The following is a 16,214-nucleotide window of genomic DNA, read 5'->3' on the forward strand; positions in this document are numbered from 1 at the left end:
TTTTTATGAGCCAAGGTCGAATTTTTTATCACATTTGTTTGTGTAATAATTGTATTGTTTGCATTTAGTTGACGAAATACTTTTATGCTTAATTTTGTTCCAGTGAGGATAATTTTACAAGACCATGGTTGTGCCTTGATAGTTCTAATGAACAATATTATTTGCGTTATGAATCAAGTTATTTATTAGAATTAGGTAAAGCTATGGATTATTTTCTTAGTATAGCTGTCAGCGTTGCTACTCAACAAGTATTAAAGTATACTGTTCTTTCAGGTTTGTATTATTAGCAGCTTTATATATTAATTTTTCTATTAAATTTATTTCAAAATAATAATATCGATGAAGTTTCAAGGTTGACAAAATTTGTTATTTTTTATTTCCTTTGTGTCACACAATTATTGGTGTTATCATGAAGTTTCTGTGTTACTCTGAAAAAAAAATTGAATTTAATCTGTTAATGGTTTTTCATTTTATGATGAAACAAACTTTTTTTTGTAAATCTAAAAAAGAATTATTACTCTTTTGGTAAGTACGAGGTATAAGTACAACATTTTTGAAATTTATTAAAAAATCATTAGTTTGCGTTATTTTTTTAAAAGTATTTGCCTGCTGCATTAATGCATCACTCTCTCAATATGATTCTAACACTTGGAAACATTGGTGGAAGTCATTTCCTGTCATTTCAGTACATTCTATTCATAAAAAAATTTGCTTCAAAGTTTCCCCTTTATGCTTCATTCTCATTTTGGGGGATGTAAAAAAAAGATAATGTCTTATTTAACCTACCACCTAAGGTTAAATAAGACATAAATGTATGACAGTTGTATTGTTTGAGCTTATTGCACAAATGAACAAAGTGTTCTTTTTATATAGTGTTTTACAGGCAATTATATTTTTTGTTAAATTTTGCCTCGTTACAGCATAAATCATGTAGTCCTGTATGACAGGTCTAAATCTGCTAAAAATTTTTTTGTCATGATATGCAATTTTTCCACAAACTAATGTTACAAACTAATGTACAAAGTAATGTTTATGTCTGTGATTTAGCCCAGAACTTTCATTACCTCTGATGAATATTATATCGTTTGATATGCTTAAACCATTTTTTTAGGTTTTAATTTGATCCGCAGCTTCATCATCAAAAAGTTTTTATTTTGTGTGAGAGTTATAATTGTTGATTAGCACACCCTTCCTATGTTACAAGAAATTAAACTGCGGAATTAACATTTTTCCCTGTTCATTTAGTATATAATACTTTTTGAAATATTGTGAATAATTACTATAGTAAAAAAGTTGCCATCTCAAAAAATTTATTCATTAATATGCTATGTTTTAACTTGTAAATATGTATTTAAAGCAAAATTAAAGTCATGTTCAAATAGAACAAAATTTTATGATTTGAGATGTTTATAATTTATTTTATACGAGGGTTAGTTTTTTTTCAAGTTCCGATCGGTCACAAAATTAAAACCACAGTGAAAATAAAAATTTTTTATTTGTGACAAGTACTTACATAGTTACGCTATTTCTCTACATAGTCGCCACTCCGATTTAGACATTTGTTGTAGTGTGGTACCAAGTTTCCAATACCCTCGTCATAGAACAGAGCCGCCTGTGTTTTCAGCCATGTTTCTACGCTGGTCTGCAGCTTGATATCTGTGCCAAAATGTTGTCCTCCTAACCAGCGTTTCATGTGAGCAAAGAGGTGAAAATCAGATGGAGCCAAGTCCGGGCTGAATGGTGGGTGATCAAACACTTCCCAACAAAAATGCTGCAGGAGCTTCTTTGTTACAGCTGCAGTGTGCAGCCGAGCATTGTCATGGAGAAAGACAATGCCTGATGACAACATTCCTCTTCACTTATTCTGAATTGCCCTTTGTAGACGTTGAAGAGTCACGCAGTATGAGGCTGCAGTGATGGTCGTGCCATGTTCCATGAATTCCACCAAGAGAACGCCATTCCGGTTCCAGAACACAGTAGCCATACAGTTTCTGTTAGAGAAGGTTTGCTTGAATTTCTTTGGTTTACTGGGAGAATGAGAATGTATCCACTGTTTGGATTGTTCTTTTGTTTCTGGTGAAATGGTTATGCAACTATCAACATCTTTCATTCTAAGACCAATAGTCTCGTCACCAAATCCTATGAGTGTAGCTTCCGGTAACTCTCCTTCCTCATATCAAGCTGAGGCGGTGAGAATGTTGCTCTTGCATTTTGTTTGACAAACGTTTGTGTATTAAACTAACATGATGAGCATGACTGTCTAGACTTTCATTCCATAAGAATCAACTGTTGTACGTTCTCATTTATGAGTGTCTACATTCTTGTTGAGAAATCTCTGCAGACATATTCATAGGAATAAAATGCGACATACAGATATAAGAATACTTTATACATGCTTACTTATATATATTATCACTAACTATATCTACCTTAGCAAACTCAAGATGAAGTGTAATCATAAGATCCTCTCTCTTATATGCCCTTGAGATCCCATTTTACATGTGGGAATCACATTTAGCTGCCTAGCGATCGGTTGAGGTACTAACTTTCTGTAACTATTTTTAACTTGTGTTGGCTGGGACCAACTTCAAAAATAATTATTTGTTGTAAATACTTTTTCTTTAGATGATAAATAAAAATATTATTTGTAAGTTTTTAGTACTATTATTTTTTGAAGCCTGTTTTTATTTTTTAAATAATTTTATTTTATATATAAAAAAATAAATTGTGAGATCTATTAAAAGAATATATAACTTATTAAATTCATTATATCCTATTTGGTATTAACAATTAACAATAAAGAATTTACAATTTAAAAATCAAGTTACATAAGTATATTACATAAACTACAAGTATTCTGATTATCTTGTTTACAATACTATAATAAAGATAAATCTTATTTAATTTAACAACAGTCATAAATATGAATGTATAGATTTTTTTAATTATTACTTCTATAATCTGTTGTTACAGGTCTTGTTAGCGCTATTGCCTGGCCATCTAGTATATTGGGTCTAGCATCAGTCATTGATAATCCATGGGGTGTATGTTGTCGTAGGTCTGCTCAAGTCGGTAAACAACTTGCTGAAGTATTACTTTCTCGTGAACACGGGCAGAGACCTGTTGTGCTTGTAGGATTTAGTCTCGGTGCTCGTGTTATTTATTACTGTCTCAGGGTAATTTTATTGTTTAATATTATTTACTTAGCTATTTTTTTAATTTTCTGATAATTTGGTGCTCGTAACTGTCGTCAGTTATTTGAGTGTTTTTTTCATTTGTCATTCCTTTCTGTACCAGGCTGATACTTAACCTCAAAATATTTACTACTTTATAGATCCTTAGTTTTCGTTTTCTGTTTTATACATCGTTAACCTTTCCTTTTAAGGTTTTTTATCCTTTAATCATTATTTTATTATGTAAGTTTAACCTTTTTAACGAGTTTCTGCAACAAAACAAATTTACAATTATATAATAGTTGATCTTTTTTCAAATATCTTTACAGATGTACAAATGATGTATAGATGGCTTTATTCTTAAGTCTGCCTTCTAAGATTTTCTGGAAGGGCAGAATATGGCCTCCATTATACCCATGATTTTTCTGAAACTGAATAGTTTTTCACCTAGTACATACTTATCATTACAAATGCTATTTGCTTGCAAGGAATATTACTACTATTAATATGCGGAGTGGAGCAAAAGTTATGCCATTTTAAAAATATGTACCTGTTCAAGACTATCAAATATTAATAGAAAGTATTTAAACATTAGAGTAATGCATAATTGTTATTGTAACACAGATTGAACTATATCTAATGACTGAATAATGATAACTGAATCTTTAACATGAGCCTTAACAGAACAGTTATCGTATTATATACTATTATTATATTGTATCATATGTACGATGATTTTTATTAAAAAAAATTCATTTGTAAAAATTAGGGTTGCCTTTTTAACAAAATTATATTTTATTCAGTAAATCATTCTCATAACTAAATCATTCAGTTATTTATTTTTTTTGATGTGAAAATAGTTAATAACACAAGGGTCATTCATTAGAGACAAATGACTATAGAAATGTTATTATTTATTCAATGATAATGAAACTATCATACTTTTTAAAATATATTTAAGTATTTATTCTATTTTTCTGTGAGCTTTCTTATTCCAGTAGTGAAGAAATACTCAGTTCAGCCTCTGCATACTTGACCTGCTCTTTTTTACAAAACTTGATGCCATATAAAAACTCTTTGAGAAGACCAAACAAAAAAAATCTGATATTGCAAGATTGGAACTGTAACATTGGATGTGGCAACATCTCCCTCCCAAAATAACTTTGAGTAGCTTTCTGAGTTACTTGAATGGTGATGTATAGGCAGGCATATTCATGCTGAATCGATGTTTTAGCCTTTTTACCAAGTGATCTGTTACTACTACAGTTTACCATTTTTTAAATTCCAGAAATTTTATTATTTTATAGTAATAAGAGATTTATTGATAATTCTGTTATCCTATTTTTTAAAAACGTTGTGTGTCATTCCATAATTTTAATGTTACAGGAAATGTCTAACAGAAAAGGCTGTGAAGGTATTGTGCAAGATGCTATCATGATTGGTGCACCTTGTGGGGCCCATCCGGATGATTGGAGAAAATTGACAAGAGTTGTTGCTGGTAGACTTGTTAATGGATTTTGCAGGTACTTAATTACATTTGTATATCATTTATTTACATTGTAGATATTCTATAAGTGTAAATTCATAGTGAAAACTTTTATTGAATAATCCTGTTTAAGGTTACTGATCTATAAATCTCTTAAGGTTACAGATCACTGATCTATAAAATTCTTGTTATACAGTAAGTTTTGATGGTATTCTTATTTATTTTTTTTACATTGGATCCAAATATGATCTTAACATTTGTGCTAACAGCTTCATTGTTTTGTAATTGTCACTTTAAAAAAATATATATTCTCTATTAAGACTAAACGCTTGTAAAGATTTGTTGTAAGTCAGTGTTTACATTCATAATGAATTATGAATGTTGGAATATATTTATAAATAGCTCGTAGTGGAAAAATTTGGAGGAGCAACAAATGTGACTAAATATGGTATTACATAATAGAATGACAGCAATACTAACTGTTTACTACGATTCATCTCTTTGAGGAAAATAATTATCACAGTAATATGATTTAATAGCATTTATTAATAATGACATATTGATATAATCATTTCAGTCACTATTTTTACTGTGGAATAATTGAGACCATAGAATCTGTTTCATTCTGACTTTCATGCGAATACCAACATAAGTTTGACCTTTTTGATTTATTCTTACTTTTTGTGATAAAGACGTGTATTGTTTTTGTTGTTCGTTACACATATTTTTTATTGTTAGTAATTTATATAAAAATTTCTTTTAGCTGTATAAATCATCTTAACAATTTTTTATATGTATTATGAATTAACTTTTAAATATGAAAAGTAACTCCTTGCAGTAGAAAACGAATTATTTAAAAAATTCTTCCTATAAATGTATTTTGTCATTTTATAATTAATTTTTCATTATTTACTAGTTTATAATAATTACGACAATCCCAGTAAGTCTGAGTATTTAGAATTTATTTACTTTTTTGTTTTTTATTTTGACCAAAATGAATTTACTACTTGTTGATTATAATAAATAAGTTAATTTATGTGAAATTATTTGAATAATGTTATAATGAATGAAGGAAATCCCTAACAGACTACTTTGCTTAGGTATTCCTAAATTTGTAAATACCGTGTATTTCTTTGTTTTTATTGGATATGTATAGTTTTAATTAAACAAAATTGTGATTCGTTTATATATTTATTTTTTTAATGTACAGATTAAACTGCTGTGTAGTTCTATATCTACTTTAATACTGAGTAATTATTCAGTGTTTTTATTAGTATTTTATAAACTCTTTTACTGATGTATTTTGTAAGAAGTCTGATAAAAAAAAAATTAATTAATTATTCATTTTACTGTAGACTTTTACTCATAATTTACTTTAAAAATAATATGCTATAATTGCTTTAAAAAGTAATCAAGGTTCTACAAATAAGGAATTTTTCAAATTAAATGCCCTTTCCAGTCTATAATGATTAGATCATCTTTGATTTACGTATTTGAGTAGCAAAAATATCTTTTGTTAGTCACATTCATACAAAATCTATACATTCAAATTAATTAGATTTGATTATGAATGTTTGATTTGATCTGGAAGGAGTTTTTTGATAAAAATGTGATAAGAAAGTTTTGTTCTTTTTATGCAGTGTGCATTTATTGTTTTTCAGGACAGATTGGTTATTACGATTTTTATACCGAACTTTATCAATGCCTGTTGGTGGTGTTGCTGGTTTACAACCGATTGATTTAGAAGATAGAAGAATGCAGAATATAGATCTTTCATCCATTGTTTCTGGTAACTTTTATTAAAAGAAGAAATAATAATTTGTCATAAAAGATATTTTTGTTTCTGATATTAGTATTATCTTCTGTTACTTTATTTTTTATGTTTGGGTTTGAACTTAAGAATACTATTCATTTTATAATATTTTTATTTGTGCTTTATAGTTTTTATCAAGAAGTGTGGTATGTTGGTTTGTTTCCTGTATGTGCTCACATTTTTATTTTGAATGAAGCATTGAGATGTGAGTTATTCAGATATGACTCGTTCATCTGACAGATTTTTTCAAATTTTATAAATAAAATTTTTAACTGTGAGCTTCTTGCTTATCGTTCATATAAATTTTGTTTGCATGTTTGGGTGCCTCCATTAGAGTAAAACCATTCGCATTGACTATTGTTTCATTTATCCAAAAATCATTGTTTAAAGACACACATTGTACACAAGGATCATTGCTGCATTATTTAGTTAATTATAATTGCTTGATTTTCATCTTAATTATTTCTATTTTATTATTTAATTTTTGTTTATAAATATTTATCTAAAATTATATTTGTGTTTTGGGGATAAAAAAGGAAAATATTGAGGTTAGAGCTCATGTTAAAAAATCACAATGTTCAGAATTTTAAAGCTTTTGTTATAAGAGTTTTTGTTGTTGTTAGTATGTTAAATTCATGAATGTTATTTAGTTACAATTGGCAAAAACATTTAACAAAATCATGTATAATGAAACATAAACCATGTAACATTTCCGTGGCGGGCTGTAGGCTCAATTTTTTTTTAGTATATATTCATAATAATAAGAATCAGTAAAAATGAATTCCATTATTTTCTTAAATTTGTCTATAGCTTTTATTTCCTTGTATGAAGTAAAGGAAGTATTGTGATTGCGAAAAATTTGGTTTTCAGATTTCAACAGAAATATCCATTTTGACTAGTTTCGGCATGATGTGTGTACATACATAAAATAACTATGACACCTGATTAATTACAGATCTTCTGCGAGTATCTTCTTGAAAAGTACCATTGTACTTATATTTTAAACATTTTAAATTTATTTTTCTGTTATTTGCTGCATTGTTCTGTTGTATTTGTTAATTTTGTTTAAATATTCTTCTGTATATGGTATTTATAAATTTGTAGTAAATGCTTTATTTAGTCATTTGTTTTATGTCATATTTTTTTTTCTATTTTGAGAGTACATATTTATGGTCTGTGAATCATGTGATGTGTCCCGATTCATAATTTAGATGTGCTATAATTGGATTGATCGCCCAAGTTTCTTCAGCATTTCACAAATGAATTTTTTGTTGTTAATTTGGCTCCAGGCCCGTGAATTCTGTCAACAAACTTTCCTTGTGACCCAAAATTCTGTAAGAATTATTTTTTAGTTTGATGATGCCCGCTTGAATTTGTCTAGCCTTTCAAGTAATTGTAAGATTATTGCAATTAACTAAGCGCTGTTGTTGATACATCTTATCAACATTGTGCCTTTCCACTTGCAAAAAACATATTCCACTATGCCACTCATAATTTAACAGGAGAAACAATAACATGTTCCACATTTAATGAGTGCTTAAAAAATATTGAACAGGATGATTGGAAGACGACGTTATAATGAAATTATAAATTATTGGCTACTGCACACAAACCAAATTTTGTTTATGGCAACATGCTGTTCCCACTTTGGAAACATTTGTAATTGAACTGTTGTAGAATTGCAAACAGGGGCCCATCTATAAATGTTTAATATTCTCAATCATCATCTTTCCAAACAGGATTTCAAATTGAGAAAAAATAAAAAGTCTTCTGGAGCAAGGTCACGTGAATAGGTTAATTGAGGAAGCATATTAACTTATTTTATACCAAATTATTAATATATCTAAATCATTAAGTAATTAGCAAATTGTCTTTATGGGCAATCCAGGAGATATAGCTATACTGTAGGCTTTTTTCTCCCAGGTATTTTAACATTTCATGATAATAAAGAGTGGAGCAGAGGAAACACCTGTTTTTCACTACTGAATAACTTTAGTTGTTTTAATTATAGAAAAAAGGTTTATATTAAATAGTAATATTTTTATTGCATTTTTGAAATCAAAATACCTTAATTAGGTTTGGAAAATAATGTCAGTAAGATGATGTCCTTGTCGGACGCAAATTCGGAGCCTCTACTCAAAGCTCTGCATGACTTTCTTCAACATTTCATTCAACACTGCTTTCTTGACGATTGGAAATTTTCTATGTTTCAACCTATGTTTCAACTCCTGTTATGTTTTTCAAATCTTTCGTCCTTGTTGACATAATTCAAAAATTTTTTGCAGATGGTAATGCAATTGCCTTATCTGATCTTGTATTACAATCTTGGGACAAACTTCGAAGTAAAAATATTTTGATGGATCCTTTCAGTATGGTGGTCTTCTGTTATTTCCTGAGCAGTCAAACATTGATTGTGACGTATGATTTCTTAAACTTGTGCAACATGAGCATCATTAAATGGAATTGAGGGCTATCCCAAATTCAGGTCGTCACTTTTGACTGATAACTAACCTTAACTAATCTTAAACCACGTAAACCATTTTTAACATTGTAAACTGAGGCTCATTAATTTGTTTCATCATTATATAAGGCTTGTTTTGTTACAAATGAGTTTTTGTTTTCCTAATTTGAAAGCAAGATTTAATGTTGATTCACTGCATATGCATATCAGTATCTGAAACATTGCAAGTACCTCTGTATAGTTATGAGCAAATAGTTGTCCCAAAACAAATAACCAGATTATGATGATACAATAAATGGCTGATTATTTATGAAGATGATGTTGAACATCCTATTTACTGGGCACCGCCGCAATTTGTTATTGCTGTGCTATTTAAAGTATTCTGAGACTTACTATTAAATAAAAAACTATACCGTGGATCTAAACATATATATATACATATATATGTTTTATTGAAATTAATCTTTTTAAGATTCATATTATTCCTCTGTACTGTTAAATTATATTTAAATTCTGCTAAATAAACCACCTAGTATGGAATAATCAGGTAAAACATAACTTACCTTAATTTTTCATGAAAGTACTTTGGCAGGATCCCTGCATCCTCAGGGATTGCAGTAATAATTCCATTACTGTATAAAAATTAAAAAAAAAACAAAATTGCCTATTAATTTAAACGAGTGCTGCTATGTGTTGTAGTTTTTATAAAACTGTCTCCTACAAACACTGTCTGATGGTTTATCAATTGAGATTTGTTTGTATTTATATATGCAATATTTTTCTAATATATTTAATTTTTTTTCATCTTTATTAATTTTCAAAATTTGTATTAATATCAAAATTAGAAAGTTAAATAAAATATGCAGTTTTTATTATAATATTACAGTGATGTAATAAACATTAACATGTACATGGTTTACTTTAGTATTTTTAATATTTAATATACCATTGAATTAAATATTTTAATTACGACTGTGGATACAGGATCTGCGAAAGTACTCATGATAAAATTAAGATAATATATGTCTTATCTCAATATTCTGTACTAAGTGGTTTATATTAATGGAATTTAAAATTTAATTTAACAGTACAGGTGAGTAATATGAATCTTAAAAAAAAAATTTCAGTAAAATAATACACACGCACATGCATGCATGCATGCATACACGCACGGGATATTTTTTAAATAAGGTCCATTTTCTAACAAGCAAAACTAGTAAAGATATTTTTTTATTTCACTCATCATTACATTTTATACTATATAGATTCAAAAGATCTGTTTAACTGTAGAGTTTTAGCACCAGAATGAGGTCTTGCATTGTTAAGCAACAACAAAACTCCAGATGACAGTAGACCATGTCCAGATGTCAGTTGGCACGCCGAAGCTTTACCAAGCTCTCGCAGCTGAGTTTATTGTCCCTTGGGCATAAAATCAATTAACAGGACACCATATTTATCCCAAAACACAGTTGCCATAATCTTCTGTGTTAACATTGTCTGGTTGGCTTTGATGTTGTGCGTGCTATTCAATTAACTGCCACTTTGATGCAGGAGTGATGCCCATGTCTCGTTTCCTGTGACAAGGTAGTCCAAAAGTTCATCTCCTTCCTCACTGTATTGGGTCAAAAATGTTAGAGCACTAACCATTCTCTTTTTTTAGTGTTCTTCAGAAAGCAGCCTGGGAACCCATCTTGAGCACAGTTTATTGAACTGCAAGATTTCAGGAACGATTTTGTATAGTACTGACCTTGAAACTTGTGGGAATGTCAGTGACAAAGTAGACATGAAGTGAATCACTGGTCTTCATGAATTTTTGCGCCAACTTCGCGCATCAAATCATCTGTGATTGCAGAAATTCGGCCTGATTGCGGTTCAACATGGATATTGTCTCACCCGTCCTTGGAAAGTCTTACCCATTCATGCACTTTTCTGTCACCCATTGAATTATACCTGTAAACCTCACATATCTGGCAATAATTATCTGTTGGTGACACCTTCCTTGCTGTCAAAAATCAAATCATGACCATATTTCACAATCGGCGGGCCGCTTAATTATTTGAAACATTTCAACTTCACAATATTTATTTTTATTATTATGTTAATAACTTACTTCGTACTTAGGTAGGGAGTAAGTGGGTTTGAGTTTGTATAAATATCTTGATCAGACCAAATAATTTGATTTTATGTGAAAATTTTATCTACAAATTTTTGGAGCATTTAAGAAAGATAAAAGTAATTTAATATAGTGAATATTATTTTTATGATTTAAAGATCATGACATCCATAATTGTTTAATTTTTTTTGTTATGAATATTTTATATGAATATACTTATTTTGTACCATGCTTATTTATTTTATAGGTCATAGTGAATATCCTGATAAAATATGTCAGATTCTTAAACAAGTTGGTATCAAAGCAAAAGATAAACTGTGTACATCTGATTCATCATTATCATTATCACAGATGGAGTTAGCAGAAGAAGAGGTAATGAAAACATTTTAATATTCATTTTATTCACAGTTTTAGGCCATTATTTGAAAATTATTAATGGTTTAAAAATTCAGAAACAACAGATTTTATTACTTAATGTTTCCAAAAAATCTTGTCCCTGATACCAGAGATGATTTTTTTTGTTACTTTTATGTAGATTGAGTTAATAATTATTATCATTAGAGATCACCTGTTATTAAAACTTTTCTCTCACAGTTCAGGACTCTGATTCTACTCAGTCTAATCATATCGTTGTTCTTAGTTTTGTAAAGTTGAAGTAATCAAAAGTAAGTGACAAAAGCCTAGTTATAGCCCTCACTATTGTTTAATACTGCATATAATTTCAGTTAGCATATTTTAATTGGTATTTATATATATGTATAGTTTTTGAAAATTCAAATAATTCATCATTTCCATTAATCAATTTTTGCAGGAACTCACATCTTCAGTTGGTATTGAATTCTATAACTACATTAAAACATTCATTAAAATATCCATGTTGGATGCTTAGTTTATTGTTGATTTTTGAAAAGGTTACACATGTTTTCATATGGTTGGCTATTTTTGACTTGTAGAAAAAATGGAACAAAGAATTTACACATTAAATTTTGCTTTAAGAATGGAATAAAGCGCAGCACCGCATTGGAAATGTTGAATCTTGCTTTTGGTGTTTTTTCTATGAATAAAAGTGCTCATTGAAACAAACAACGTGAAGACATTGAAGAAGACAAGTGCCCTGGATTTTGCAGCACATCAATTGATGACAACATCGAAAAAGTGAAGAAATTATTATGGACAATCGCCATATTACTATCACAGAGGTTGCTGATGATGTAGGCATATCATTTAGCTCATGCTGAGGAATTTTTTCGGATGTTTTGGACACGAAACATGTGTCAGCAAAATTTGTTCCAAAATTGTTGAATTTCAATCAAAAGCAGTGCTGAAGAAGTGAACAACAATTCAGAACTGCTCAAACAAATTATAACTGGTAATGAAACATGGGTGTATGTATATGATGTCAAAACTAAGGCTCAGTTGTCCCAGTGGAAGCTTCTTGATTTTGAAATTTATAGTTAGGAACGTCACTTCCTCATCCACAGTTTTCTTCTTTTTTTTTTGTTTATTCAGTCAGATTTTTTTATAAAAGCCAGCAATGAATTGCATAACTTTCCCAGCTACGCCAGTCAAGTAAGAAGTGGTGGAAATTTTTGGCTAATTTTTTTTTCTTCAAAAAATATTAAAGAATATGGCTATCAAAAATTAAGATTTTTACATTTTAAATGGAATGAATAATTTGCAAAATAATGTAAATATAAATAAATTTAAAAAAATATTTTTTATTACCTTATTGGAGTGAAGTGGGATGAGCAAAAACTTTTATAGTGGTTTTAAGGCCGATTAATGTAGAAAATATAGATGCAAAAACTCCCATTAACTCTTTTTGAACCAAGATATAGCTAAAAAATAGAAAAAATATATAGTCATTTTTTTTTGGGAGAGGGTGAAAATATTAAATAGAAATTTTTGGTAATTTATGAAATTCATAAAAAAATTTCAACTCCTGTAAGAAATTTTTTTTCAAAAAGGCCCCAGTAAAGATTGAAATTTTATTTCAGCCAAAACACTTTGTTCTTCTTTTTCCAATTATTGCAAAAATTGAATATATTCTTTCTCTGAAGTTCCTGTCTACCAAGTTTGAAGAAAATCAGTCAATGGGGTCCAGCGTTATAAGACCAAATATGGGCCAACTGACAAAAAATCCATCTGACAAAAATAAATTTTTTGGACTTGGAGAATTGGAGTTAAAAAAAAATTGTTCATAAATTATTTACAGTTTCTTTAAAGAAAATTTTTAAATGTCTCTCTATAAGGCATAAAACTTAAAAAATGACCAATGTTTTTTAGATTTTTTTTACCAATCCATATACTTCCCATTACAGCTATAGCAACATATATGGCTAAAGCCGGAAAAGTAAAGGTAAACTTTGAAAACTTGCTGTCATTATTTTTGTACTGAACATTTGCAAGATTTCTTACATTTCTAGAGCAAACCAGTGGACGTAATTTATTATTTTTTTCAAGCTGAAGCTATTAAAGATTGTGCTGTAATCTGGTTTACTTTAAAATAAAGACTGCATTCATATTAAAATTTTTACGGGAAGTAACTATTGCTTTGTGATTTTAAGATAGTATTTTTCTAGCCAATCACCATCTTATCTCTATGTATTTTTCATAAATTATCTTTTTTTCTATTGCAATCTATCTCCCTGTGGATATGAAATCTTTCCTTAATTTTTTCTGTAAAACATTGGCTTTTTCTAATAAAATGTTCATTTAATAGGAACATTCATTGCGCTACCTGTTTAAACCAGATTTAAACCAAAATGCATCAACTGATACATTTTGTTTTGGTTTTTTACCAAGAACCAGTAACAGCATTTTCTATTTTATTTTGATTTATAAATGAATCTCATGCAGTATATCTAATTTTAAGGAAGTAGTTCAAGCTATGTATGATTTTCATTTATTTGATGTATTTGTGGAAAAGTCATAAGCAGTGCGAAGTCATATTGTATTTTAATGACTGCTTTTTTAACACATATTTTATTACTTAAATTTTTAATACACTGTTTTTTGACAGTATTCAAGTTCAAAATATCAGTTTTGAGATTTATATTATTATTAAAAAGACAAAAAACTATTACTGATTATTGTTGTTTTTTATGTTTTAGGGATCAGCAAGTTGTACACAAGGATCAGAAACTCATTGATCTATTTACACTAAGTCAGAAAATATTTTATTTATTATTAATAAGGAGACATTGTACAATATGAGTAATGTTACTTTTTTAATTATATTTTCATATTAATTTTTATTAACTGTGATCAATATTGAATTTTATTATTTTTGTAGCTACTTTATTATATATAGTGTGTAAAATTAATATGAATATTAGTTTATGCAAACAGATAAATTTATTCAGCTAAAAATTAAATATTTATTTTTCTAATATTAGCATCGTATGAAACGTATTATCCATTTGCATGTTGTGTCTATGTTTCATTGCTTTAAATGCCTTTATTGTCATTATTCTTTTTAAAATGAACAATAAAATTTCAAAATTTTGCAGCATGTGAAGTGAGATCTGTTAATCAATTTCTTAATTCAAAAAAGTAAGTGACTAGAAGAGATTTGACATCTATAATGCTGTTATTAATGAATCAGTAGTAGACTTGGTGTTGAAAATTTAATGTAAAGAAGAAGACATTCATGATCAACAAACTGGACATCGAGCCATCATTATGGATGATATCCTACACCATCTTATCATTGAAATCATGAAAAACAAAATCGCTTTCTCTTCCTTGACAAACATGAAGAATTTCCTCAAGTTTTTCATACCATAATCTGCAAAAAAGTTATCTGGGACAAACAGAAAAATTTGTTTTAGTGTGGTTATTTTCTAACCAAGGATTTTCCCTTAGCAATTTCCATCTTTTCATGAAGCCTGGGTTACACATTATAATAATCTAAGTGCATTAAAAAGTTGATATTATGTAAGTATGTGTTCACACTAAGGGTCCAATGTTTTATATTCGAAATTATGTCACTCTTCAAAGTATTCATTTAATGTTATAATAAACCATGATGTATTTTAAAGTTAAACAAATCATCCTATTTGCATATATTTATACACATTTCATATAATAATACTTTAATTAGTTTTAAGGAACCTAATTATAATGGTAGTTTTATTATATTCATATTTATACATTTTTATCATTTTTTTTTTTTTAAATATAAACATTTAAAAAATTGGGAATTAAAGGTAATTTTTATTTAATTAAACTAGAATTTCACTGACTAGGACCAAGTGAAATCTATCAGGTCTAGATTATTGAATTTTTATCTACTATAACTTTCTCATTGAGAAAAAAATATCTGAGTGCACGCACATATGATAGAGCAGTAACAACTCTGCCTTTCATTCAGTAGGTTCTATGTGTGAATATTGGTCAGACTTGATATTTTTCCAAGCATTATGAAATTCAACTCTCATGAAGTAATTGTAACTAGGCGTTAGTTTGTAGTTGCTAGAGAAAACAAATGAATTATGAAATTTATATTTATTTTTATAATTATAGTTTTAAATTTTATAAATATAGAATGGAAAATATTTTTTTTTTCTAATTTTCTAAATAAGTTTAAAAAAATGTTGTGCCTTTTTAATTAACACTGATCCAGTTACAGGTTTACTTTAGGAATAATTAATTTAAGAAAACTTAAGTAACAGAAGTTTTTAATTAGAATTTTTTACCTGATGAATTTTTAAAGAGGAATTTGTTTTTAAATTTATTATAGAATGGTTAAATGCTTGAAAAAACATATCCAAGTTTCAAATCTTACTTGCTTATATATATATATATATATATTTGCTGACCAATATGTGTGTGTACTAATATTAGATGCATTGTGTTGTGAATTATTGCTTGAAAGTTTTTTTTTGGATAATGGACTGTATAAATAATGGTTAGGAACACCAATTGTAAATACGTAAGATTTATATATTAATCACAATTTTAAGTTTATTAGTATACAATACACAAAATCTAATAAAGTTGATATACACTGAACACGTATTAATACACACTAAACAGAAAGCACATTTGAATATATGACACAGGTAGCACACCACACCAACACGATGATTCTTTAGACACACAATGTCAAAGACCAGCAACACCCACATGAAACTAACCCCCACCTGCAGTGCGCACACATGCAC

The 16,214-nt window shown here is 28.5% G+C and overlaps 1 protein-coding gene across 1 annotated transcript in view; it reads left to right on the forward strand.

Moving 5' to 3' along the window:
- The window catches only part of LOC142333274 (transmembrane and coiled-coil domain-containing protein 4-like), a 45,627-nt gene extending 30,475 nt beyond the window's left edge, over window positions 1-15,152 (forward strand). The window contains exons 7-12 of the mRNA XM_075380285.1: window positions 104-273; window positions 2,974-3,176; window positions 4,560-4,696; window positions 6,321-6,448; window positions 11,294-11,418; window positions 14,160-15,152. Of these exons, the coding sequence (XP_075236400.1) occupies window positions 104-273; window positions 2,974-3,176; window positions 4,560-4,696; window positions 6,321-6,448; window positions 11,294-11,418; window positions 14,160-14,198 (802 nt within the window). The 3' untranslated portion in view covers window positions 14,199-15,152. The remainder of the gene's footprint in view (window positions 1-103; window positions 274-2,973; window positions 3,177-4,559; window positions 4,697-6,320; window positions 6,449-11,293; window positions 11,419-14,159) is intronic.
- The last annotated feature ends 1,062 nt before the right edge of the window (window positions 15,153-16,214 follow it).

This window comes from Lycorma delicatula, chromosome 12 (genome assembly GCF_047948215.1).
Source record: "Lycorma delicatula isolate Av1 chromosome 12, ASM4794821v1, whole genome shotgun sequence".
NCBI classification, from domain to species: domain Eukaryota; kingdom Metazoa; phylum Arthropoda; class Insecta; order Hemiptera; family Fulgoridae; genus Lycorma; species Lycorma delicatula.